The 27,972-nt window shown below is 31.7% G+C and overlaps 5 protein-coding genes across 6 annotated transcripts; 1 reads left to right on the top strand and 4 right to left on the bottom strand.

The window, feature by feature from the left end:
• Positions 1-180: 180 nt before the first annotated feature.
• Positions 181-4,209, bottom strand: Pink (WD40 repeat domain-containing protein pink). Of its 2 annotated transcripts, XM_072007584.1 has the most exons (6): positions 3,904-4,209; positions 3,343-3,453; positions 2,996-3,229; positions 877-2,867; positions 687-804; positions 181-549 (listed from the first exon to the last, which is right to left on the bottom strand). In XM_072007584.1, exons 1-6 carry the CDS (start codon positions 3,988-3,990, stop codon positions 295-297), a joined length of 2,796 nt encoding a protein of 931 aa, XP_071863685.1. In that variant the 5' UTR covers positions 3,991-4,209; the 3' UTR covers positions 181-294. The 2 variants fall into 2 exon arrangements, with proteins under 2 accessions (XP_071863685.1, XP_071863693.1); XM_072007592.1 differs by lacking the exon at positions 3,904-4,209 and having other exon boundaries at positions 3,315-3,445.
• Positions 4,210-4,589: 380 nt separating this feature from the next.
• On the bottom strand, positions 4,590-6,460 carry LOC139989422 (uncharacterized). The gene is made up of 2 exons (XM_072007807.1): positions 5,047-6,460; positions 4,590-4,943 (listed from the first exon to the last, which is right to left on the bottom strand). Exons 1-2 carry the CDS (start codon positions 6,118-6,120, stop codon positions 4,749-4,751), a joined length of 1,269 nt encoding a protein of 422 aa, XP_071863908.1. The 5' UTR covers positions 6,121-6,460; the 3' UTR covers positions 4,590-4,748.
• Positions 6,461-8,495: 2,035 nt separating this feature from the next.
• Positions 8,496-13,016, bottom strand: LOC139985997 (uncharacterized). The gene is made up of 3 exons (XM_072000966.1): positions 12,836-13,016; positions 12,128-12,326; positions 8,496-11,985 (listed from the first exon to the last, which is right to left on the bottom strand). The coding sequence occupies exons 1-3, from the start codon at positions 12,884-12,886 to the stop codon at positions 8,783-8,785; spliced, it is 3,453 nt and encodes a 1,150-aa protein (XP_071857067.1). The 5' UTR covers positions 12,887-13,016; the 3' UTR covers positions 8,496-8,782.
• Positions 13,017-15,044: 2,028 nt separating this feature from the next.
• Positions 15,045-20,900, top strand: Cyp301a1 (Probable cytochrome P450 301a1, mitochondrial). Its single transcript, XM_072007468.1, has 11 exons — positions 15,045-15,449; positions 16,287-16,360; positions 16,992-17,373; positions 18,198-18,314; positions 18,566-18,642; positions 18,725-18,926; positions 19,010-19,172; positions 19,253-19,422; positions 19,525-19,603; positions 19,717-19,920; positions 20,728-20,900. Exons 1-11 carry the CDS (start codon positions 15,439-15,441, stop codon positions 20,833-20,835), a joined length of 1,587 nt encoding a protein of 528 aa, XP_071863569.1. The 5' UTR covers positions 15,045-15,438; the 3' UTR covers positions 20,836-20,900.
• On the bottom strand, positions 20,702-27,835 carry LOC139989276 (probable cytochrome P450 301a1, mitochondrial). The gene is made up of 12 exons (XM_072007480.1): positions 27,718-27,835; positions 27,459-27,619; positions 26,492-26,697; positions 26,075-26,321; positions 23,878-23,994; positions 23,442-23,518; positions 23,139-23,334; positions 22,897-23,056; positions 22,595-22,764; positions 22,311-22,389; positions 21,962-22,159; positions 20,702-21,038 (listed from the first exon to the last, which is right to left on the bottom strand). Exons 3-12 carry the CDS (start codon positions 26,688-26,690, stop codon positions 20,931-20,933), a joined length of 1,551 nt encoding a protein of 516 aa, XP_071863581.1. The 5' UTR covers positions 26,691-26,697; positions 27,459-27,619; positions 27,718-27,835; the 3' UTR covers positions 20,702-20,930.
• Positions 27,836-27,972: the final 137 nt, after the last annotated feature.

The following is a 27,972-nucleotide window of genomic DNA, read 5'->3' as shown; positions in this document are numbered from 1 at the left end:
ATTGTATTTGATAAAATCATTCCATTTCTTTATATCATAAGGAACTCAAAAAATCTATCTTTTAAATTCAATTTCATTGTTAAACCGTGAGATTTATCTGTGATAACAATTTGTATTTCGACAATAAATTTGTAAATACGCTTATATGAGTACACGCAAACAAATTTTTTAAAGACTAGATATAGTGTGCAACTTTTCATTCTGTAAACTACCTGAATGAGACTTTATTTACACGTTAATATTTGTATCTTCTTTTACGAGATTTATTTGTATATAGTTGTTATGCATGTACAATTAAGAATGAAGATTACAGGCAGTGAGTTTTTTTTCTATCATACAATTTACATGGTAAGCGTGGCCGCAATCGAATATTGCGATTCCATTATTACCTAATAGAACTGGTGTTTGAAGGGACAGTGTGCAGCAAGAACATGCAGATAATTTATTCTGATAATGCATTCCCCAATGATGCGGCCCATTCTCGAAAATATTTTTATTAATCGGTTTACTTAAGTCTTTTTCAAGAACTTCTACCACTTGATCTCGAATCTGTAAAAAACATAAATTGTTTATATATAAATTATGGTTTAGTTAAAACATAAAAGATATAGATACAAACTGAGTTCTTTCTCTCTTGAATAAATATTTTCTAATGACCCACAAGTCAATTAAAAAATAATAATTACCTTTGTAGAACATATTGTATTGTATTCAGATGACTCCAAATTAGTTTTATTAAGATTAATGGCATACTTCATCCCATGTTGATATAAAAGTTTTGTAAATATTAATGACTGAAATATACTGCAAAAAATTAAAATACTTAATTATTTTTACCTGATTCTATGCTTAAGTGTTTAGAAAGATAATACTCACTTTTTATCAATAGGAACATTTGGAATAGCTTTCTCTAATTTTATCAATAATGTCATGGCAATATCAGGTCCCTGTTTCTTCATGATTTCATATATCACAGCAGTCCAGTTTATCCATTCTTCGTGATTTCCTCTTTTTATAGACTTTCTACAGAACAAACACTGTCCATCTTGAATTTCTTTCGCGTATGTCGCTATATAGTTCCAATGTTTCCCATCCAATAAAGGTAAAAAAATGGAAAATATAATATTATCTCTAGTTTGAAGACATTGGCGTATTAGATCATTCGTCATTATACCATGCTGTTCTGTGTAAAGTGGCAAGTAATCTCGCCACATATAAGGTACTTTGTTACATAAATTTATACACTCCTCCTTATATTCATCTAGCATTTTCTTAAGAAGGGATTTACCAATCCCCAGGAACTTTGGTTCTATTAGTTCATTTGTTGGATACACACTACCACAGGTACATCTTCTGCAGCTTTGTGCATTTACATTAACAAAAGCTTTTATTATTTGTTTTATAATATTTTCATTATCTGTAGATTGTATTAGTTGTATTGAAACATTTTCTAATAAAGCATTGAAATAACATAGTTCTACACTTCTTAATACTTCATATATAAAGTTCTTTAATTCATCTACATTTTCATATGAATCTTTGATAACATTCATTCTCCAATCTATATCTAAAATTATTTTTTCTAAGTCTTCTTCGTCCATTGAAGGCTTAATATTACCAACTACCGTATATATAATTTCTAGATCTGCTTGTATTCTTTGTGTTACACTTTTGTTCAGATTCAATTTTTCTTTGGTTTCATCATGACTTTCTTCTATTTCCTTGGCTGTATTGCAATTCGTGTCTTCATCCTTTTTCGTTTTATTATCGGAACCATTCAATAAATTGGTTGATGTTTTTTCTTTTTCTATGTTTAATTCGGTTTCAAAAAGCCTTTCATTATTTTGCAAAGAACGATAGGATATAGAATGAAGCCCCAAATTTTCTTCATCTTTCAGATCTGAATTTCCGCAATTAACGACTACAATACCTGAATCTAATTTTTTTGGAATTATTTTTGTATTAGATTCTAACAAAAGTATTAAAGGATGTAATAATGTTGACAATTCATCATCTCTAAATATCTGCAACCTATTCTCTATATCACAAATATTATTAATCTCAGTATTATTTACTAATTTTTTTAATTGTAGTTTATACATGAGGCATATCTCTAAACACTCATAATATTTCTTTTTATTATACAATCGTAATATCAAGGAATCTAAGAAATATAAAACTAAACAATGAAATTCCCCATCAGAGGTCATCAAATATATTTTATTCTCGATAGCTTCTGCTAAAGATATATTTGAAAATTCATTATTCCACAGTACCACAGTTGCAGTCAGGGGATCAATAACGTATAGGCCAGTAGAAGTATATGAAAATAAATACTTCTCTCCAATAACAGACAGATAGGAGAAATTAATAGATTGAGGCAGCCAGCTTTGTTCTGCTTGCTTTTGATAAACAGATTTCCTAATGCTTGGCCTGCATATTATTGTAGGTGGAATAGCAAATGCTTCTTTAAACTGATGAGTTTTCATTACTATTCCATTTGCAGACACTTCCCAAAGTCTAGATCCTGGTCTAGCACAAAAGATTTGAGGAAAATTTTCTTCTTGTATCTTACTGTTACCTTCTGCAATGAAATTAAAAGAACCCTTTTTATTGACTACTTTCCCTTCCTTTTGGCTGTCTGGAGCACTCTTATTCTCTATAAGGCATGTTTTATAGAAACAGGCACCAAATTCTCCATGCCGTGCTTTATTTCCTACTTGTTTATACTGTTCCTGTATTGTATCACATATGTAACAACGAGTCAAAGTTGACACTAATAATAAAGGTGATAAGAAATTAAGTTGTACAATGCTTGAATCTAAATTCATCAATGTACAAGTTGGTGCTTGAAACATGCCATTTACCTGAAAGATTATCATTTTATTAGTATTAGTTTGTTCTTAGAACAATCTATGTAAAACATAAAAGTTACTAATTTAGTAAAATATATGTCGATCAATGTTTAAAATATTAAAATATTAAAGGCTTATACCGTAAAAATAGATAGTGCCATAACAGAAACTTTTCCATGTCCATCTCCAATATATACTTCGGAGCTATTATCATTCCAACACAGGCAGTTAACTTGTTTATGAATGTGCTCGGTTGATATAGCTATCAATTTTGGCATAGATTTTAGAGCTATTAGACAAACTATACCACGATTTGTTGTCAAGGCAATTGTTTTCTCATCAGGTGATATGAGAATACGAGAAACTGCCCCTTCCTGGTGTTATAAAAATAGTAATTAGAAATTATCTTTTTTATAATCTTTTACATTGGATTGATATATAAATTATATAATTTCTTACTATAGTACACTAAGGAAAATTTATGTACCGATAAGGGTATTAACTGTATAAATGAGCATGGTTTCCTTGAAAATAGATAAATACTGCCACTGGTTGAACCTAATACAATATAGCTGGAAGATGTATTGAAACATGTATACTGAAACATAATTAATTTTATATTACTCTCAAATTCTACTTTTATGGAAACAAACTTTTTGAACTATTTTATTACAATTTTAAGAATATTACTTTAAAAAATAACAAGTATATATTTCTGTCCCATTTGAGAATTAAAAGAAAAACAGCATTTAGTTTAATTGGTTCTTACTATAAGTAGAATTTGTTGTACACAATATATTTAATTCCATCTCATTTATTTAATTCTAAAATAAAATGTAATCTTCTAAAACAGATATATATGCTGTATGACACTGAAAAATAGTTTCGTTTCAAATATTTGTTAAACCTTATTTAACAATAAACTAAATTAAAATATGTATAGTGAGTCGTTAAAAATGTAATCAGTAGAAACAACACAATATTATGATAATACATAACATACATTATTGTGTTGCATAAGAATTGTTTTTCAACTTTAAAGAAATACCTTGATTCGTTGAGTTGAATTGATAGGCTTGTAAAGAAGAGGATTTATTTCCTCGTACTCTGATAACACGTAAGGAAATTCCTGCATAGTCCGCAAAAGTCTCGTGCGTAATTTATGATGAGTAACGATAATTATTACGCACGAGTTTTACGATAATTAACTGTGATAAACTACGTTAAGTTTTTGCATATAGGTTCATACGCACATACGTACTTCACCGTATTTCATACGTGACTGAGAGATATATTTCATATAAGATTTGTGGAGCATCGAACATTTTCATATAGAGGGCCGTCCTTACTATTTAAAGTTACTTACCTGCTTTAAGCAGTGGTTGTCAATAGATTAATTATAGGATCGTTCTATTTTAAATCTTTTTACATTGCTTAGGTTTTATAAAGTTGAATAGAATATATGTTATTTAATTCAAAATAGTCTACTTTAAACTTGGGCATTAACATCTTTCTGCCTATTCTGAACTTGAATTTAAATCAAATTTAATTCAAACTTAATTCAAATCTACCATAAATATATCCATTTCTTATACATATTTTTGATATTACTAACAGCAGCCGCATATACAAAAAATTATTGAAGATATTATTTATTTTATTAAAATATTAAATATATACGATAAAATTAAGCATTCAATATTAGTAAATTAAATTTACTAGTTTTTCACAATGTCATGTGTGAGTCAACATCCTAAAAAGGTATTTAGTTTTTATTATCATACAAAGAAGTAATATTTGTCACAAGTTATGAAAGTGAATAGGTATATCATCTTCTTCTTTCGCAGTCAATATTTTCTTTCATTGGAATAGTCATTAATACTTTCGCGATTCTTACGGTAGCTGTGACGTTTTATTATTTTCGAGATGTTTTACTATGTTCTTGATTGCAGAGGGTTTTACAAGATTTTCCATGCTTCCATATATCAGAAGACGTTTACGATCTTCATTTTTTTTTGCAAGTATTTCAAAAAGCTGTTGATTTCTCTTCCCTCCATAAATAGGATGAATTGTCGCGTTACGTTTGACCTGTAATTTTTTATTATGTTGTTAAAAGATCAAATGTAATTTAATTTAATTTAATGAACATTTATTCAATTAATTAAAAAATATATATATTTAATTGTTTTACCTGCTCAAAATTTTCTTGATGGAAAACGATTGATTGATATGAAGAAGTCCTTGGTAATATTTTATCATTTTTAGAACCAATTATTTTTGTGTCCTCCAATAAATGATCACAAGACATAAAGCGTCGAGGTCTCTCCTTAGTTTTAGACTTTTTCCATTTTATCATGGATACAAAGAAATTTTTGAGTGACTTACTTCTACTGAGTTTTTTTTTGAAAGTACTTCTGTCTAAACTTCCCTCTTCCTCCTCTGAATGCATAAATATCTTCTCTAATGCATTTTTGTTATGATCGTCTTGGTCGCTTTCTAAAAAATAAGAATTTATAGTGTCTGTTCGATTTTGTAACTCGACCCGATATCGATTAGGATCGAACGAAGAGGAATCATAAAATTTTTTTCTTTCATGGTTACAGACTTCGATGTCATTTTTTGAATTACAATGTACATAACCTTCTTTATAATTTTTATCTGATTGTTCATTTGTTTTAAAATTATTCTCTTGTTTATTGAAAGTTTCGTCTACTGATTTCTTAGAATTACTATTTTTAATACAGATTTCTAGAGAAACTTTTTTTCTCGTTCCAATATTTGAAGATACAGGTAGGTGATATCTAGTAGGCGTTTCTGGTCGAGAATTCTGTATCTTGTTATCATCTTCCGAAGATACTTGACTTGTTTCTGTTTCCATATTTGAAACTGGAATTTCATTTTTTATCTTGTTATAGGTCTCAACATTTCTATTGAAGGAGTGATCAAAATTAAGATTCGAGTCATTTCTTCTGTTATATTTTGTAAAAAATTCGCCATTTGCTATACAAGCTTTGTTTTTTCTTTCCAAAGAAGCAATTATTTTCCTCACGAGGTTTTGGGATTTATTCGCAGATTGCACCTCTTTTGGCTCACAAAATGAGTTCTCCCTAAAACATTTCTTTCTTACTTTGAAATTTTGGAAAGTATAGCTTGTATATTTGTTTTCAATCGAAATAGAATTATTTTGTGATTTCCCCTCATTGTTTACTATTTCCGAAGTATCTGACGTAGGTTTCGAGTGAATGCTTCTTGACTGTAGCGCCATCTTCTTAATCAGTTTTTATCTTTAAATGCAAAGTAATAACATGGAAGGAATTTCTCTTTGGTAATAAGTACACAAGTAGTATAGCTTGTAAATTTTTGATACTTTTTCACTTCTTAGTTTCAAAATGTATTATGTTTGTATCTCGACACTTAGAACGCTAATGACAACGTCTGTAATTTGTTGCTAGTTATTCCGTTAGGTGATAAATATAGTAAAGGTCATACACGCGTGTGTACTTCGGAATGTACACTTCATTTGAAATAGATTAATTTTTTCAGGTTCTTCTTATGTTGTTCTTAATCTTTCACAATATCAAACGAGGATAATACATTATTTGAAATGAACAACACACACACTCACACACAGAGTGCATATATATAGTAATATAGAACGATTAAAATCGTTTAAAAACTATTAGAGCTGTGTGACAAAGTACGTACAGAATAAAATTTACATCATTTCAAAAGAGATACGTATCTATAAAAGTTTAAGGATGATTTCTCCCTTATATTATTTGTGTACAAGATTTTGAAGATTGTCTTGATTAAGTATCGAATAAAGAGCTGTCCATTGATCACGCTTTAGAGTTTTGCAATCAATTATTCATAGCAATTCTGTATGTCATTACACGCGAGTTACATAAAAAATAGTAGATTTGAAATTTCAAGCGTTCGACGACTTTCTACCGTGTTATTCGTTCGCGTAATTATAAGAATATAGATCTGTAAAAGCGATTTACAGAAAAGGGAATTTATTTTATGTAATTCCAATATATATATATTGAAGATTATTTAATTTTTATTTAGGTTTATATTTATATTTTTTGCTTTATTTCTTCAATCTACTTTTACAAAAATCATCTATCATGATATTGTTTTGTATTTTTTTTTCAGAGACTATGATCATGCTACTATAACAAATATTGCTTCAAAGATGCTGACATACTTCGCATAACAAATATTTTACAAAATAATTTTACCATTATATTGGAATTCTGAAATATTAGAACTCTGTAAGAATTTTCTCTATAATTTTTTGCTAAAGAAGCATTACTATACTTTACAGTAGTAGACACTATCTACTGGATGGCAAATAAGTCAGTGTTAAAACTCAATCTTATAATTAAACATTCCATTGCGTTTTAATTTTCATTCATACATTTCGTCGCATTCAGGATTCTAATGAATCCATTGATTCTGAAATATGTCAGCAAATAATTATTTTGTAGCATTTCAGAGAAAAAAAATTAGATTGAATTTTAGAAAAGAGTTTTGCCAGTGTCTTTTTAACGCGAAAAAGTCAAAAAAAAGATCAATGTAGAAACGTTAAAAGTGATCTATATACGTAACTATTATCTAGTATTACAAAAATATTTGTAGGTAGTTTTCTGTAGCTTCTCTCTCTTTTGTAGCTAACTTTCCATTAGAAAATTTCCAAATAAATTCCTAGCCGAGACAATTTATTTCTATATAGCGATCAGTGACTATCACCGAGTATCCTGGCATTTGTTCGAATCGCCAGAGAAAAAATTTTTCATTGAAGACGAGAATAAATTGTATATATAATGAACAATACTATGTTTCATCAAACACGTACATTGAAACAATATCTTAAAATCCGCTTTATACACTTATGTTTCGGATAGTTTACAGCTTTGAACATCACAACTGTGTCTTCACGTTATTCTAGTCAGACTGAAAAGTATATTTAATGTAAAATAAAACTAGTTTACTATACTATTCATGCATTATTTCGATAATAATATCGATACAACATCACTTCCAATATCATTTTCCTACAAAGAATTAGTTAAGTTTATCGGTAAAAAAAGCAATCAAAATCAAGTTCTTCATTTTCAGATATTAGACAATATTAGATAGATATAGGAAAATACAGTTTCGTATGCATATAATATGCGTGAAACGATTGAAAATTCATAATTAAAATAATTCGTTATTCTAAGAGATTCGAGCACGACTTGAAAGAGGAAGGCAAATTTGAATTTTACGGAATGCCAACAATATTAAGACTTCGTTCATATCATTAGCAAATATAAAATCACATTGTTTCGATCAATCACTTGCTTACGATAAAAAAGAAAAAAAAAAAAATAGATCAAAGTTGAATTACAATGAATTTGAAAATTATTTACCGTCAATTTGTCGCATGCGTAATGTAACAAAATGTTCGCAAAAATATGAATATTCTCAATGTAACTTCGATCTTTCCAGTCTTCACAATATTCAATTACACCTAATTATACCTATCATTACATATACATATACATCAAATTCTATTATATACATATACTATACCTAATTTTATTATACTACAATATTATTTTATATTTACAGAATACTCAGAAGACACGATACTCGTTATATCAAGTCACTGACAGCATCATCTGGAAAGTATCGAAGTAAATATCCAGATATCCGCGATTTTAGAAATAAATTCTCTGGCAATTAGATTACATTTTACGTCAAACTGAATTATGAAATATTTCGAAAATTCCTCTCTTTTGACTTTTACCAATTTAATCACTTGTAAAGCGTCCTACATTTTTCTCTGATGACTATTGAATGTAAATAAGTTTTTATCAAAAATTTTTGATACACTCCTTACGTGGCAAAAACTCAATGGTCGAAAAATAAGATCCACTCTAATCAGAGTATCCCGAATCTATCACTACATTCTCGCGGAACAATTTCTTGGAGAGTTCGTTGCTCGTCTTGTAAGTAGCTCCCCAGCTTGTTCGTAGTGAATATTCAACTTCATTCGGGCTTTTAATCGGACTAATACATGGAGATTGATCATTGTCAGACAATTTGGAGGTTATGCTCAATAGAGAACTAGTTCTTGGTAGTGTACATTTAGGTATGGATATCCAATGAACGGAATCATCTTCATCATCTTTCTTCTCTTTCTCTTCGTCTTTCAAAGTGTCTTCTTTGAAGTGTTCAAAATTTAATGCCTGATTGTCGTTGCTGTTCAGAGTCGCCGATCTTCGACTATAATCACTGTAATCCGTATCTTTGGCGGAGTTTGTGGACGTAGGAGATGTGACGCAGGATTTTGTCTCTGTTTCGTTGGTGCTGTCTTCGTCATTTATAGAACTTATTGATGATAGGCTTCTAATTTTAGAAATGTTTCCCTTCTCCAAAGCATTCACTATTTGCTTCACAAAGTTCTCTTTATCATCTTGACTATGATGCGGCTGTAACGATTTTTTCATTTTCTCATCTAATTCTCGAACGATCTTTTGAACTACATTCTTCTCGCGATTCAATTGTTTACTCCGTAACGGAAGTACGGAATCTGTGGGGTTACTTGATTTTTGGCAATTATTGTGCGTTGATCTCTTTTCGAAGATAAACGTCTTTTCCAGAAGATTCGGAGATATCTTCTTAAATCTTCGAATATTCTCAGATTTGCTCGACGGATTCATTGACTTGTTTTCAAAAATCAAAGATTTCTCTAGTATGCTCGGTGAAAGGATCCTCTCTTTTGGTCTATCTTCGATGATAGCAGATAAAATTAGGCGGGATCGAGCGAATTTTGAAATAGAATTGCCACGAAGTTTGATGAGTTTTGGCTTTCCATCTGGCCTACTTAAAGGAGTCGTCGCAAATTCGAAAGCTTGAGACAGTTTTGGAATAGAATAGGCACGAAGTTTGATCAATTTTGGCTTTACATCTGACGTATTTAAAGGAGTCGTCGCAAATTCGGAAGCTTGAGACAGTTTTGGAATAGAATAGGCACGAAGTTTGATCAATTTTGGCTTTACATCTGACGTTTTTAAACGAGTCGTCGCAACTTCGGAAGCTTGAGACAGTTTTGGAATAGAATAGGCACGAAGATTGATCAATTTTGGCTTTACATCTGGCGTATTTAAAGAAGTCGTCGCAACTTCGTAAGTTTGAGACAGTTTTGGAATAGGATAGGCACGAAGTTTGATCAATTTTGGCTTTACATCTGGCGTATTTAAAGGAGTCGTCGCAACTTCGGAAGCTTGAGACGGTTTTGGAACAGAATAGACACGAAGATTGATGAATTTTGGCTTTACATCTGGCGTACTTAAAGGAGTTGTCTCAACTTCGGAAGTTTGAGAGGATGTTGGAGTAGATTTGGCACGAAGTTTAAAGAATTTTGGCTCCACATCTGGCGTACTTAAAGGAGTTGTCTCAACTTCGGAAGTTTGAGAGGATGTTGGAGTAGATTTAACACGATATGTGAAAAATTTTGGCTCCATATTTGGCGTACTTGAAGGAGTCGTCTCAACTTCGGAAGTTTGAGAGGATGTTGGAGTAGATTTGGCACGAAGTTTAAAGAATTTTGGCTCCACATCTGGCGTACTTAAAGGAGTTGTCTCAACTTCGGAAGTTTGAGAGGATGTTGGAGTAGATTTAACACGATATGTGAAAAATTTTGGCTCCATATTTGGCGTACTTGAAGGAGTCGTCTCAACTTCGGAAGTTTGAGAGGATGTTGGAGTAGATTTAACACGATATGTGAAAAATTTTGGCTCCATATTTGGCGTACTTGAAGGAGTCGTCTCAACTTCGGAAGTTTGAGAGGATGTTGGAGTAGATTTGACACGATATGTGAAAAATTTTGGCTCCATATTTGGCGTACTTACAGGTGTCGTTTCAACCTCGGAAGTTTGAGAGAATGTTGGAGTAGATTTCACACGATATGTGAAAAATTTTGGCTCCGTATTTGGCGTACTTGAAGGAGTCGTCTCAACTTCGGAAGTTTGAGAGGATGTTGGAGTAGATTTCACACGATATGTGAAAAATTTTGGCTCCATATTTGGCGTACTTGAAGGAGACGTCTCAACTTCGGAAGTTTGAGAGGATGTTGGAGTAGATTTCACACGATATGTGAAAAATTTTGGCTCCATATTTGGCGTACTTGAAGGAGTTGTCTCAACTTCGGAAGTTTGAGAGGATGTTGGAGTAGATTTAGCAGGATGTGTGAAAAATTTTGGCTCCATATTTGGCGTACTTGAAGGAGTCGTCTCAACTTCGGAAGTTTGAGAGGATGTTTGAGTAGATTTAGCAGGATGTGTGGAAAATTTTGGCTCCATATTTGGCGTACTTGAAGGAGTCGTCTCAACTTCGGAAGTTTGAGAGGATGTTGGAGTAGATTTGACACGATATGTGAAAAATTTTGGCTCCATATTTGGCGTACTTACAGGAGTCGTCTCATCTTCGGAAGTTTGGGAGGATGTTGGAGTAGATTTGGCACGATGTGTGAAAAATTTTGGCTCCTCATTTGGCGTACTTGAAGGAGTCGTCTCATCTTCGGAAGTTTGAGAGGATGTTGGAGTAGATTTGTCATCATCTTTGACGAAGTTTGGTTTTTCTAGTGTTTTTAAAAGAGTCGTCACAGCTTGGGAATCGTGAAAGCTGACGTTCGTTTGTCTATTCACTCTTCTTTTGTTTATTATCATATTGACGTTTCTTAAATCTTCAGCCTTAGTAGTCCTATAAATATTAAATGGTCGTTCCATTAAAACAGACGTCTCTTTAGTATCGTCACTGTTATAGTCGTCATTACACATGTCTTCGATCTCTTTTGATAATTCAATCTTCGGACCGTGTGGTAAAACGATATTTAGGTTCTGAATTTTTCTAGAAGGCGATATTTTAGGAAATGTCTCGGAAATTTTTCTAGAGAACTTCATTTTCGGAATGTTCACGTCCAATATTTCTTCCTTGGGTGAAGAAGACATCGTCGGGGATCTCGTGTTTTTAGTTTCTGGTAACGTTTGCTGACAAAATATTTTCTCGTTAGATGTTGTAGGCTGTGTGACTTTATTAGTTTTCTCCTTTACATTTTCCTCCACATGTGGAGATATATCTGAAATTCAAAGTTATATTGTTAATATAACACAGTCAATATAACTGACATACTTCTTTAAAGAAAGGATCATAGCTTACAATTCCAAAATCTGTCATTTGTTATCTCTACATTTTCATAAGAATCGAACATTAACAAATACCTGTTGAATCGGAAGACGATGAATTTCTTCTAGATCTTCTTCTAGGAGTAAGACGCTTCCATAATGGTAGACGATATTCAATCGGTATGACGTTTAATATTTTTGGTGGTTTCGAACGTTTGTTTAAATACCAATCTGGGACGGAAAGTTTTTCAAGAGACTTCTGAACTTTCACTTCGGCATCCGTCAATTGCCTATTCTATTAAAGGAAAATAAGAAACAAAAATTATTAAAATATTCAGATCAAATAAAACTTAATTCTGTAATAAAAATCATATATACGTAAAATTCCTTGACGTTCTAATATTACTGATTGCAAATTAATTGATAATACAATTGATACTCTGTTGCAAAGGAGTAACGATAATTAACATATTGAATGTATGAAATATAAAAGAATTGCAAAGTAAAGGACTAGGGGAGACATGTGAATTTTGAGAAATTTATTCAACGTAGCTGAACAAAATTTAATTATTAGTTAATTAAAGTTATACATTTTCAAAAATCCGTTAAAACCATAATACACAAATTAGTTAACAAGTAATTTTTCTTTGATTGTATCACATATATTCGATAATCTGTTCGAGGTCAAAATAAATCACAGTATGTCAGTTACAAATTATGACAAATAGTACATTTCGAATAAGAAAACCATTTAAAAAGGAAGAAATTTGTAATCACAGATTCAAATTCATAAAATCAACTTACGCGGTCATTGTCGAAAAACAGCATATTATTTTTAATCCATTCCACTGCCATCTTCAATTAACAATTATCACTAACACGAACAAGTAAAAATCACACAGAAATCGAAAGGACGAGAACGGAAAACCAACTTCTTCTAACACACTTTCTCGCAAATGATATGTCAACCCTCTGCGAGCTTCTTAATATACTGGGTCCAAATTCCCCCACTTCTGAAACAAGACGAGTATTAAACATGAATTATTATTTCCAAGTACAGTTATTTGCAGTTTCTAGGAATCCTTGAAGGGTGCTTAGAGATCTCGTACCTGCAAATGAAAAATAACGGAATTTTCTCGAGAGATTTTATTGTAGCTTACTTTTTAAGTAGCTTACTGACAAATGTTATATCGCACTTTTACCTGGTTTTATTAGGATTTATGGTAACCATAATGAAAATGGAAAAATTTATTTGTTTTCCCTTGGACACAGGGTACTTTTCTTGCAAATAACGTAAGACACAACTTTTATTATTTTCACATCTTTTTGCATTATGTGCAGATTGAAAAATTGTAAGTCGTAGTAAGCCGCTTCGAAATTTCTCTTAAATCTTTTTAGATCGTAATCCCGAATCTTCGGCTTTTGTTTACCAAGCGTGAACGTCTGAGGGCGTGAATCGTGAATCTTCTGTTTATGAAGCGTCGATTTACTCTTCTTGTTTACAAAGTTTTCAGTTGTATCGAACATCGGCAACTATAATAAACGTCTTCGACAGGCTGAGTTTTAGTTATTGTATAAATTACAACATGGAACTGGAATTTGTTGAATGTGACGATGAGTATTTTACGAATATATTATTGAACGCATACGGTGATACGGAAAATGAAAATAATAATCGATAGGATTGTGTAACAAACTCTTGAAAATTTCTTGAAAATACTCGTTACTCATTTATTAAGTACCTTTGAATGCTGTATAAAGACCGAGGCTATATGTAACATATATATATATGCAAAATCGTGCGGGTCACAATGTGTTTATTTTCTGATATTGCGCGGGAAGTCTTTTAAAATCTTAAAACTGAAACTACTTAAATCTAAGAAAAGCTTAAAAAGTCTTTTAAGATATAGACAGTGTTCGTACTTTAATTTCATTATTTGAAGTAATATAAATTGTTTGAAAAAATTTTAAAGACGGAATAATTAAATTTCCACGCAACGTTTTCATCGTCGTTATTGTTTATAATTTTAATTAAGGATATTTGTTATATTAAATAAAGTTACTATATACAAGCTAAATAAATGAAATAAGGTTTAGTAAAAAAAAATCAACAATTTTTATATACGTTTAGGACGGAATTAAATGAGTTTCATTATTTATGGTGGGTATTTAACTAACTGTTCGTAAAATGCAAATATTGCAGGACAAGGGAGAAGAACTTAGGATAAAGGTATAAGCACGGTCGCCTAATCCTTTGCCAGTCAACGATGCAAAATGCAATAAATTATTCAAGATGTTTACCTAGGTCCTTTCTATAAATTATTCTATACTCATCGTCGTAAATTTACTGTTCAGCGCTAAAGTCAATATTCGTTGCTCTATACTTCATCTACGTTAAATAAACATTTGTATACATAAACGTATTGATAAAATATCTTTTTTGCATTTTCGCGAACTTTGTATATGCTATTCTAATTATATGTAACGAGAACGATTTGCGTGCAACAGTGAACTATTCCAAGTTAATAACTGTTGAAACATCTGATTAAAATTATAATGTTTACCTCCGTTGAAAAGTCCTTACGTACATTTGCATGTGTATATAACTCACATGCCTATACAACACCTTGTTTAAGATAACCTACAAAATAGTGATAATAAGTGAAACTGGTTGAGAAAGTTCATAATGTTTAGAAGATAATTGATAATTACGAGTGTAAAGAATTATCGAGGGCAATAACCTGTTGCATAATTGTTTAATTAAAGTTTGATGCAATCACAGTCGATGCGTGTTATCATAAATGTCCGTAACATCTTCTCGAGTATAAAAGATGGATAATAATCAACAATTTTTCGCCAAGATCAATTGTATTTCTATTATTTTTGTAATTATTACGTATCATGTAATTATAGTTGAAGAAAAGTTGACAAGGAGTTCAGAAAGCGCTATATACAGTGCTTATTAAACTTTCTAACATTTTTTCGATTTCCGCGCGAATTAAACGCGAAAGTGACAATAATGCATTCTCCTCGGGTATCGTAGTGGTGCCTCCACCGCAGCAGCGAATTCGAACCGTTAAGTAATGGAGGGAGATTTCAAAGTGGGGAGTTCACTTCGGTTGAACACTGTAGTCTCGTTTTACGAAGAGTATTCCGAGCATTCCACCACGATCTCGTGCAAACCGTCGCGTCCCATCTATCAAAAGAAAAGGAACAATTATTTTTTTTCTTCAAACGACAAGTGTTAAAGAAGATTTACTATAACATAGTAAAACCTTCGTATTGTTAAAGATCGTTTAGAATGACGATACAGTCCCATGTGATTTGTCAGTATTACTTATAGTGAAGAGTCTACCTTGTGCCATAACGGGACCAAACAGGCTAGGAAGGAACAAAAGACGATTTCGATGAATTTCAGGTAAGAATATTATTTACCGGTATGACTGCAGGTATCTACGGAACCGTCATTATGTACTTGCGTTATTGTCTGTCCAATATATATATATATATTGGGTGTAATAAAATGAAATATACCAAATATATATACAGTGTTCTACTTTTTTCTCGCAAAACTTTATCAAGATTTCCATAGGTATAAATAAAAAAATAAATGTTACACATAATACAGGTTGTTTGAAACTTTGTCGAAAAATTATATGGAAAAGGGGAATGCGAAGAGAACAATATTGGAAATTTTGAAAGAAGAAAATATATCGTATAATTATTGTGTGAAACATGTCAAATGCTTTGATAAATGAATAATAATGATTAGCTTAATTTCCAGCATGTTACTGTTTAATCCGTATTAGTATTTTATCGTAGATATTTAATAATTTCACTTTAAATATTTTTACTTGTTTTAGAATATAATCTATAACATATTTCGTCATATTCAGGAAGAAGTAATGTTTAGAATATCCACCATTTTAAAATAATTATATAGGATTATAGTGTTGTAATCATAAAAAGGGTAAGCTAGAGGCTGCGAGACATGAGAGTGAAAGCAGGTTTCCTTTAATATACAGTATAGAGACAGGCGAAGAAATTGATTTCCTTTCTTTTGATATACATGAGGCGTAACATTAATGCACCACGTAAAAGTGTATTTTTTTTAATTACTCGAATCATTATTACTATCAAATAACGATTAACTTTTTCTACAAAAGTATATGATATTATTTACAATATAGTAAATTAATAATATACGATAAATATATATATAATAAAGTAATCATATCTTTATTTGAATTAATAGAATGATACGACAGCTATTATTGGTACGCCGGCTCTCACAATCACAAAGCGACCTTCAAAGAATTTTATGCACAGGTAAGAAAATAACATAACAAATGATGACTTTCTTACATTCATTTGAATATCATTATCATATCATTTTCATTGAAAGGCGTTCAGCGTAAAGGACGACATACAGACTTCAACTTCTAAGTTATATCACGCAATTTCTTATGAATAGATTAATAAGTGAAAGAATTATTTTTTTACTCGGTGTTGATGGTAGAATATTTTCACTTGAAATGTAGCTTGCAATTTTCTATTCTAGCATTATAAATGAAATCTCATGCCTGTCTATCTATGATCACTGATTTATAACTGCCTTGAAACGAATTCAAGGTTGTGTAAATGTCACGCCCGAGGTCTCTTAATACTTACTTTCGAAATGGATATAATTTATGCAATAATGAATTTAGAATAAGATTCTCTCACAAAATTATTATTATATTATAATATAATAATAATTAATAATAATATTAATTAAAATTGAAGAACAATTTTAGCAACAATTCTTTAAATATTTCTATTATCTTCGTAAAAAAAGTAGTTCATTTAATTTCCTTCAAAACCTTCGAAATACGTTGGCAGTTCGTTCGACCTTCATATCGAATTCAAAGTACATCCGTCTTCCAGACTTTTCATTGTCCAGTTCCATGCATTCGTACAGGTGCAGTGACCTCGACGACAAGGGAATGCACGGTCGATCACGATGCAACGATCGAAGTGAAGCCATACGAAGACATACCAGGACCAAAGCCGATACCAATTTTGGGAAATACTTGGCGATTGTTTCCAATGATCGGCCAATACCAAATATCAGACGTGGCGAAATTGTCGCAAATATTCTACGATAAGTACGGGAAAATCGTTCGATTGGCTGGTTTAATAGGTCGACCGGATCTGTTGTTCGTTTACGACGCTGACGAGATCGAGAAGATTTATAGACAGGAAGGACCAACTCCATTTAGGCCGTCTATGCCGTGTCTGGTGCATTATAAGAGCGTTGTGAGGAAAGACTTTTTTGGAAGTCTTCCTGGCGTCGTTGGAGTGTACGTAGACATGATATTATAGAATGCGATGATGACAAAGTAGAGCGATCTCTCCGTTATTAGTACTCAAGTAGTGCTCTGTTTGAATAACAATGATGATTTGAAAAATAAGAAATTCATTAAAACTATGGTTACAACGGGTGCATCTCTGATGCAATAAAAGACATACATTGGTTCTTATGAGAGCAGTTATATTGTATGCATTTCGTATTTCAGGTGTTTCATTCGTCAATCGCATCTATTGTAATTATGGTCTTCTCTCGCCCACCAGTAGTACTATTCGCTTAAATGGCCACAGTTCAAATATTAACATTATGTGTCGTAAATGATAGATCGTAAAATAGATGCTGTGATCATTAATTTGTTAACTGAGAAAGTCGTCACTTGGATTGCCAATATTTTGTACATAATAATGTATACACCCAGGAATTTTTTGTCTTTAATACCTGCTGTTTATAGTACAGGAGAAAAACGACGAACTAAAACTTGATTAAAATTGATACGCAAACGATCAACTGTTAATTTCGTTATTAAAGGAGTTTCTGAATAATTAACAAGTTATATGTATTGTTCAACGGACTCTGATACTAAAGGAGAAGTTTACTTATGCATTGCGCGTTCTAAAAAGCGCATTAGCATTAGCACGATCACTGTTTGAACTATACCAACATTGCCCGCTTATAATTAAATTATATGTCAACCTTCTGCTAACCACGAGTGGTTTTCCTTGACCTTGAAACCATTCATAAAACACTACGCGTAGAAGGAATGAGGTAACGCGTCGATAATGGATGACATAATACAATATTTACGCTTCTTTGCAGACACGGCGAGCCATGGAGAGAATTTCGTACGAGAGTCCAGAAACCTGTTCTCCAACCGCAGACGGTGAGGAAATACATAACGCCTATTGAGATGGTTACGTCTGATTTTATACAAAGGTGAGCTTGCATTCTCATAAATACAGCGAGACTCGTAACTTTTCGATTTTTAATTAATTTAATTGTTGAAGATTATCGAGTTGTCGAATTTATAAGCGAAAACTTTCGACATTCTGTTTAATCTGGATAGATAGAAGTAAATAAACAGATATATAAAGATAAAGAAAGAAGTAGAGATGTTTTATAAAAGAATTTAAGATACAATACGACTTACAGAATCGCATAAAGGCGTGATTGATGATTGTTTTCAGAATTCAAGAGATTAAAGGAGAAGATGACGAATTGCCAGCAGACTTTGATAACGAAATACACAAATGGGCCCTAGAATGTTGGTATAAAAATTGTTGCTTATACGCGCATAATTTTAATCTTATTGAATTAAAAGTTAATCGTTCTATTTAATTATACAGGTATAGGTCGTGTCGCCCTTGACGTGAGATTAGGATGCTTATCAGGTAATCTAACACCGGATTCGGAGCCTCAAAAGATTATCGACGCGGCCAAATTTGCTTTGAGGAACGTAGCAGTGCTTGAATTGAAAGCTCCTTACTGGAGATACGTACCCACCCCTCTGTGGTCAAGATACGTACGAAACATGGATTACTTCATCGAGTAAGCGAAATTTTGCTGTTATTTTCGTTAAAATGTAATAACAATTATAACCGATTTTTAAATAAAATTTGTCCGTTCACCAGAGTATGTATGAAATACATCGATGCAGCGATAGAGAGACTGAAAACAAAAAAATCTGTTGACGAGTCTGACTTGTCTTTGGTGGAAAGAATTTTAGCCAAAGAAACTGACCCTAAAATGGCTTATATTCTGGCCTTAGATTTGATTTTGGTTGGAATAGATACCGTACGTAAGAACGAGTACTTTTTTGTTATATTACGGAATATTTAATATGCAGAATATTAAATATTAGTGTTGTATTACAGATTTCAATGGCTGTTTGTTCAATATTGTATCAACTGGCAACTAGACCGGAAGAACAGGAAAAAATTTATCAGGAGCTTATAGAAATTCTTCCTGATCCATCTGTACCTCTGACTACGAGTCATCTCGATAAAGCTATTTATATGAAAGCCTTTATTCGTGAAGTTTTCCGGTATAATTAATCGCTTCACAAGCACCTAAATTGCATGAATGAAAGTAACACTAGAAGAATACTTTATAATTTTTCGTTACATAAATATCGTATTTGTTCTAGAGTATATTCTACAGTGATTGGAAACGGTAGAACATTACAAAATGATACCACAATTTGCGGCTATAGAGTACCAAAAGGGGTCGGTACAGGTTTACAGTACATATACAGATATATAGCGCAAATTTTATAATAGCGATACATCTACCGTGCACTTTATTGCAACATATTGACGTCATAATTATCTTATTGTAGGTGCAAGTCGTGTTCCCAACTGTGGTAACGGGAAATATGAAACAATATGTAACAGATGCAAAAACGTTTAAGCCAAAGCGGTGGCTAAAAGAATCTTCTAACGAAACTTTGCACCCTTTTGCATCGTTACCTTATGGTCATGGCGCACGTATGTGTCTAGGAAGAAGATTTGCAGATTTAGAAATGCAAGTTCTGCTTGCCAAAGTACGTACAAAAAATGTTTTCCACTTTTATAAAAAAGTTGCTGTTGTATAATATATATATATATATGTCGGGTTGACGTTGGAGCTTAAGTTATGGGCGTGTAAAGAATCTTCGCCTGGGTTGTTCATCGTTGTTGCACAATCAAGATAGCGTTTATTATCACGAATGTAGATGAAATAAGATCGACCAGTGACCGCGGTAACTAGACGCTAATGGCAATGACCTTAGGTTCGATATAGCGAATCCACGGTCCACGGGCTCACTCTTTGTTAAACTCAGAATAGAATTTTATGCACAAAAGTAACGTTCGCTGTGACGCTCGGTATATACTGCTCTCAAGACGATGTGTAACTCTCCAAGGAGATCACAAGAATAATTGACTGATGGAAACTTTCCTCTCCTTACGATTGCGTTCGCTTTTTTGAACGTTGACCCGGGATACCAACAAAACTGCAGCCACCGTTGCTAGCCAGACCCGCGTAGCTGCGACATTGCTCCTGCCTGGGGTTTGATTGTTAACACAACGTGTGTCTCATAATATTGACACTTTTCTGTTAGGTGGAACGTTCATCCCGTGACCGTGGCTACGCTCGGCGACCGGTTATCGCCTCGAGCCTAAGCTCATTGTCTCAAGTTTCGAATGACTGTGTCTGGGTTATTTCGTGAATGCTATTGAGGTTTTTCCAAGTAATTCCAACAGGGGACCCCGTTGTCCTTTCATCTCCGACATATATATAAGTTTAGCTATTATCATAATACATTTGAGGTATTAAATGTATAAATACTATTTCTTTCATTTATTTTCAGCTAATAAGATCTTACAAATTAGAATACCACCATAAACCACTTAAATACAAGGTTACATTTATGTACGCTCCCGACGGTGAACTCAAATTCAAAATAGTTCAAAGATAGTGATCATTTAGAATAGTATCCTTTTGATTTTATGGCAATAAAGGCAATAAAAAATAGAGAAAAAACGTATCGTTTGTACATACACTTAAAAATCATTATCTGTCAATAAATTTTAAATTTAAGGATCCTTTAGGCGTGTACATAGGATTGATGTAATACTCTAATTTCTCGTGATGATACTCTATTTTGTAACGTTGCAAAATCTGAAACAAAAAATTACTATATATTAATGCAAAAAAAAATTGTGCCTTCTTATTTATATACGTATAATAAAATATAAACGTCACAGTACTTTCCTAAAAAATCAAAAAAATTTATCAAAGTAGCAAAGAGTAATTTCACATTTCTCCAGCTACCCTCTACCTAATTGCTCGGAGGGAAAATTGTAAGCTCGTGCAATAAAATACAAGAAAATCCCCAATTCAAAAGACCATATTTATTACGGCGTTTAACGCAAACAATTTTGTTTTACCGTCACTTTCTCTCTTGCCGGATCGTCAAATGAAAGACAATAAAACTTATAGGAGCCATAAAATTAATGGAATAATTTATTATAGAACGAATCCAGGTGAACACACATTATAATATCATTTCAAGTTCTATATTTATAATATTTCTTTAATCAACCATGAAGGAGATTATAAATCTGAAATGATGTGTGAAATTACTACTATTTAATATCTACAGAGGAAATTGCATGTCTATATAAACGATAATTGATGATGCAAAATGTAATAACTGCTTGTAAGTATTTTTTGTGGAATGTATTTTTTGTGTAAAGAGTTACATACTACATACTTATCTATTCTTGAGAAAATTAGAAATGTCTAGAGAGACACATTGTATCTTCACACTGAAACGAAGATTCAGCTACTGAGGTGAATGTTCATTGTCTATGGGAATTTACTGTGATAATTGACAAACTAAGTTAGCCGGAGGCTATAGTCAAAGCTAAGCACCTAGTCTATGGTAACAAAACTTCAAGATTAAGAGGCACTTATTTTCTATCTTCTGTTGTTTTCTTTTGTATAATTCAGGAGTTTTATTATTTATATTTTATTTATATTTTTAACCATAACTAAAAACTTGTGCTTTTAAATATATAATAAAAATAATTAATTATTACCTTACTAATAACAACAAGCATCTCAAGTTCGGCGAAACGTCGACCGAGACACATTCTTCTTCCATAACCGAAAGGAAGCGATGCGAATTTGTGGTACACACCGTCACTTTGCAACCATCTCTCTGGAAGGAATTCCTCGCTGCGTGGAAAGTACTTCTCAAGATTACTTATTACGTAATGTTGGAAAACTACTTGTACCTGTGTTAACCAATTTTTATTTATATTATAATCGTAGTAGGAAATATCCATTCAGCAATTTAGTAGTTATTATGAAAATTATGAAATTTTTACTAGTAATTATGCTAAAATTAATACAATAAAATTAAATTGAGGAAGAATTCTTTCTTACGCCTTTTGGTACACGATATCCTTTGATTACTGTGTCTTTGGTCATACATCGTCCATTACCAATAACCACTGGATACATCCTAGTGAAAATAATTATTCTTTCATTAAAAATTAATATAGTATTTCTTTATATAGTATTTTTATTAACATATTACAACCAATTTGAATACTTCGGCGTGAAAGTTGTTATTTCTGGTCTAAAAGCAACTTGACTTGAGTTCTCAAGAAGGCTAAGAATTACCGTTAAGATTAAGACCTTAAAGGATTAATGGTTGTCACACAAACCTAAGAGTTTCCTTAATGCACGCCTTTAAATATTTCAATTTGTCTAAATGCTTCCCTTCAAGCTGCATATCTTTATCTGGTAGCATGTTACAGACTTCCTCATAAGCGAGATTTTGCTTGTCAGTATGCAAAGCTAATTGATACAAAGTTGATGCTACCGCACTGGAAGTCTTAAAATAAAATTTAAGAATTTAGAAATTTAATATTGAGTACTTATGTTAATAAAATACATAAATAGTATTTGTGTTTCGCAACTTTGATATTTAAAAGTAGTACATTCCAATTTTTATTAAGTTACTCACTGTATCAATACCAACTAAAAATAGGTCAAGAGAAAGAATAGTAGCCAATTTAGTATCATTTTCAAGAGCCAATATTCTTTGCAGAAGAGACTGTTCCTTATCAGATTTCTCTACTTCTTTTATCCTTGAAAGAGCGGCCATCGTGTATGTAGACGTTATACTGAACATAAGGATACTTTTTATTTATATTTTGCATATTTTTTAATTTAGTTGTTTTGTAATTATATTTTATTGAAATTCACTTTACTATGGTGTCAAGAGCGTTCACATATTGCAGCCACGTAGGTGTATTGAATAATTTCCAGAATGGAATCTTTAATTCTAAGACTCCGACATTCTTAAAGAATATTGTAACTGCATCAATTAATTGCTGAGTTTTAACATTAGCATCATCATCCAAACAACCCAATCGAACGTCTAATGCAACACGGGCAATAGCTATAAAAAAAAGGTGCTAAAAGCATTCTCGGTAACGTGAAAGTTTATTTAAATGAAAAATAAACTTAAATGTATGAAATCATCAGCATAATCCATTTATTACTCACATTCTAGTGACCATTTGTGTAATTCATTCAGAAAATCATCAGGCACCTCGTCATTTTCATCCCGTATTCTTCTAATTCTAAAAGTAAAAATTCTAAAATTACCTCAATATCCTGCATATTATAGATACTCCAGAAAATTCGTGTGCTTCTTCGTACATTTACTATTAAAATATTTTCTAAATTATTATTACAACAGAGTTGTATTTTCTAATAATTATCATAATAGAGTATTTTAACATGTTATTGCGTAGGATCAGACAAGCTGATTATGCAATATAGACACAACCTATACAATCTGTAAAAGATACAGCCGGATAAACAATGACGAATTTTCTAGAGTATCTGATACATTATATCTGAACGAAATCAGGGGCAGCAGGAAAAAGTGAAAGGTAAGGTGCACGTGTGCTATAAAGATGATTGTTTGCCAGCGAACCTGCGAAGAAATGCTAGACTCGCTTCCTCGATAGCGCTAATGTACATTCTTGCTGTTCGTGGTTGTAACATTACTTGTTGCACTTTGCTCCGGAAATTGTACCAGCTCTCACCATGCCTGCAACAATCTCTTTCATTACTATTTTTGTTGCCGTCAACTATTTTTCTTTCTTCAATTTACAAATTTTGAATAAGAGGAAAATAAATGAAAAAAATTAGATAGTGAACACTTTTGTAATGTATACATGTAACTGTTTTTTAAACTATTGGGAATGCAAAAGAATTATTATTGCAAAAATTATTTATAACTTAACAAAATATTGGATATTATTAAATAAATTGTAAAAAGATATAATTTAAATCTTTGTGTTGTTTAATGAAGTTTTTTATTGTGTATTCTACATCGTGTACTTAGCATGTTAAATCATGTGCATAGTTGGTTATTTACTAGACACATTCATGAATATTTGCAATAAATATGAAAGAGACTGCAAATCTCATTACATCATTCTGAATTAATTTATCCGTTGATGATCTGTAATAATCAATATTGTCGCGTTTACTAATCATCAAATATAGTTCAATGAAACCAAGGTGAAAAGAGACAGTAATACAGTCTTCAAGGTTCTGCTCTATTTCTCGTAAGTCAACATTGAGAAATTTAATAGATATTTGGAATGACTTCGATAAAACCATTAATAAACGAGAAAGTCAATCTGTTTAATATATTGAAAAATATGTACATAATTAAAATAAAGTGGAACCATGACATTTAGTCTACTTTACGTAATAATTAATAAATCGTGCATACATAATGAATAAAACGAATGTTAGAAATTTGGAAACTGGAAGTAACAGGTATGTAAAATATAAAAATAATATAAAAAGATAAAAAGTTTGGTATTTTTCGTACAACACGCATATGTTACGAAGAAATTTAATACATCAATCTATAAATAACTAAATGACTTTCGCGATCTGAGATTCAAAATGCGTCTATGAAATATCTACGATTCTTGTATTTAATACATTTTTAATTGACATTTAATCTACATTTCCTCCATTAAATATGTAATTTGTTAATCCAATATAATTTTCGGTCTGGTCGAAAGTGAAGTGTTGTTACGCAAGAATATCCGGGTGAGTGAGATAATTACAAATTAAGACATTACTATGTGTACGAGTGTGTGTTGTCACGCGAATATTAGGAAAAGAGGTTACATTAAATGCAATTGCAAAATAAGTTGTCATGCGGGAAATGATAGCATAACGTGCATCGATATCCGATTGCACAAGATTTACTTTCTAACAAGTAATATGTCTTGTACAGTATGCATAACACTTAAAGCCATCCCTTGTTTGGACTCTTGTCCTAATTTTCGTCCAGTTTCCGTTTCTATTTATGTTGTGACTTTTTCACACGAATATCTGTAATGTACACGAGTTAGATGGATGAATGCTTATTGCATTGTATTTTCATAACATTTATTTAAGATGGATGAATCTTGTCATTAAAGTAATTGACACATAAATAGTAAAGAGTGAACAAAGTTGAAGCGTGTACAGAAACAAAAGCATGGTGATGTCTAGTTAGCACGTTCCCAAAAGCCCAACGCTTTAGCATTAATCCAATATGCGTAGCAAATATTTGCTATCAGAGTGGTTTGCTAACCAAAAAGGTAAACAACATCATTAGAAGATCTGTAATTTCAATATTTGACCATTATGGTACTTAATGAGGTTTGCATACATGATGAAGTTGTGTGAACTCATAGATGAGTATAAATATAGCGCTCTTTTACTCAACTTCTAGTACTGAATTATTCCATTATATTTCATAATATTATGCCGTTCTCTTGTAGTAGAAATACTATTTATGACATTTCAAAAGTACTATTAAGTAAAAGTACCATTGAAAAATTTTAACAAAACTCGTTATTTTTAAGACTTTATTTGTGAAAAGAATTATATAAATATTCCTGCTAAATGAAGTATCGAAAAAATTCTTAACATTGTTTTGTATTACATTTTTCACTCGAACACACAGCGTTGCTATAAATGGTCCTATAACAATATGTATCTAAAATACAACCGTTCCGATAGACACTTTGTATTTAACAATAATTAATAATTAATTAAATAAATAATTTTTTCGAAAATTAGTAAATACATATACAAAAAAATGATACAGTGCTTACACAGCGATTACGCCGGCATTATTTCTGAAGAACTCCTTTCTAAGCACGTGTTTGTAGTAATTTAACGACGGCATCGAAGGTCTATATGGCATCCTCTCTTCTTGCCGAAAGATACGTTCGATTTCGTTAGCATCATAGATGAAAACCATATCTGGTCTACCTAACAGACCTTCTATTTTCACAATATCTCCATACTCCTTATATAATCTCTTCGATACTTGATCCACCGCCTGGATTTCGAAGTTACCTGAAACGAACGCATCTTGTATGTTTAGAATACACAGAAATCGTCTTAGTATTAGTTTAAATATGTTTGTAGTACTATAGTTATACAACACGGTCGAAATTGTATCTCGGTGTTCTCCCATCATATTTTCTGAATCTTATGTGATCTACTTATGGTAAATCAGTATATACCTATATATGGTATAAATCGCCACGTGTTACCCAAGAAGGGAATTGGTTTGGGACCAGGAATTTCGATATAAGGACGACACTGTGACCAATCTTGCTCCTCGATTTCTGTTGTCAAAGTTTCTATAGTTCTAATAATAGTACTTGATGGTTTAATGGTATATTTTACAAATTTGATAAACTTGCAGTTCAAGATACTCATCTTTAGTCTGCAACGTAGAAAAATTATAATAGAATTTTTACATTAAAATTTTGCAGACTGCTATTAGTTTCTTTATACGATAAATTAATAAATAATAAAACGCAAAAACTATGCTTGCTTTCTTTTCCATGACAAACGAATTGCATTGTGAAAACCACAGTTGCCCTTTCAAGTGAAACCATGCGGCGTAATTGTTTTGTGCTATTTACCAGAATCGTTCGCAGAAGTCGTTTCACGAAATATATGTCTCGTAATTTATGAAATATATCAAACAAGAATGAATTTTTTAAGATGCATTATGATAAAAAGATGAAAGATTTTGAAGGACTTGTAAAATATATATTTTCTACTATCAGTCAGCTAATTATAACGGAGTATGCCTGTTGAAATGATTCTGGCGATTTCAGTCAATTCAATCTGTATAGGTATCAATATGAAAAATCAAAGCAAAATGTTCTAACCAAAATTACTGCATGCGATTATAGATCGGTAAGTTGTAGCGCCATGAAACCTTTTTAATATTTTTTCTAAAAGTACATCGTTGTAAATTTATAAAATTTCTATAAAAAACAATAAATTAGATTTTGAGCACTTTGATCGTTCTAATATTAATCTTGATTGTACATGTATATTGGAATTTCCTTCCTTGTATACAGTAATGCTAAATAGAGATACTAAATGTTAAATTAAAAAATTTCTTGAGAGTTACAGCTCATATTGAATAATTTCTTTATCCTATATTTTAAATAAAATTTCATTGATGCCTACCAGAATAAAGGTATAATTCTTTAAAACATATAAAATTGTATTTTTATTTCACGCACATTTACTATGTCAATTTCTATCTACTCTATTCACAATTTGAAATTGCACGACTTTATTTGAAATGAATCATATTATCACCATCACTGATTTCAGTAAATCAAAAGCTCCGTTTAAATAAAATATCGCACATTTCAATCAACATTAACATTAAGCTTTTTTTAAACGGCGACACAAGCTTAATTGTCACTTGTTATTAGTCAACATTTTACTTTATATAGGCACACATCACGCTTGATGAACCACTTTTGAATGGGAACACTTTCGATCGAGACGTGTGCGTAACCAGCCCTTTTATTCCTCAAGAGATCCGACCAAGTATCAAACATTTCTCAAGGACTTTAGTCATCTCTAAATTTTCTCAAGATTTAATTAAGATTGAAATAAGAGGAATTCATTTTATTTTAATCAAAATCGTATTTACATATTTCACATAATATGTATACATAATAATTTTACG

This window comes from Bombus fervidus, chromosome 1 (assembly GCF_041682495.2).
Source record: "Bombus fervidus isolate BK054 chromosome 1, iyBomFerv1, whole genome shotgun sequence".
In the NCBI taxonomy this organism is placed as follows: Eukaryota; Metazoa; Arthropoda; class Insecta; order Hymenoptera; family Apidae; genus Bombus; species Bombus fervidus.
This window is presented reverse-complemented; position numbering and strand designations above follow the sequence as displayed.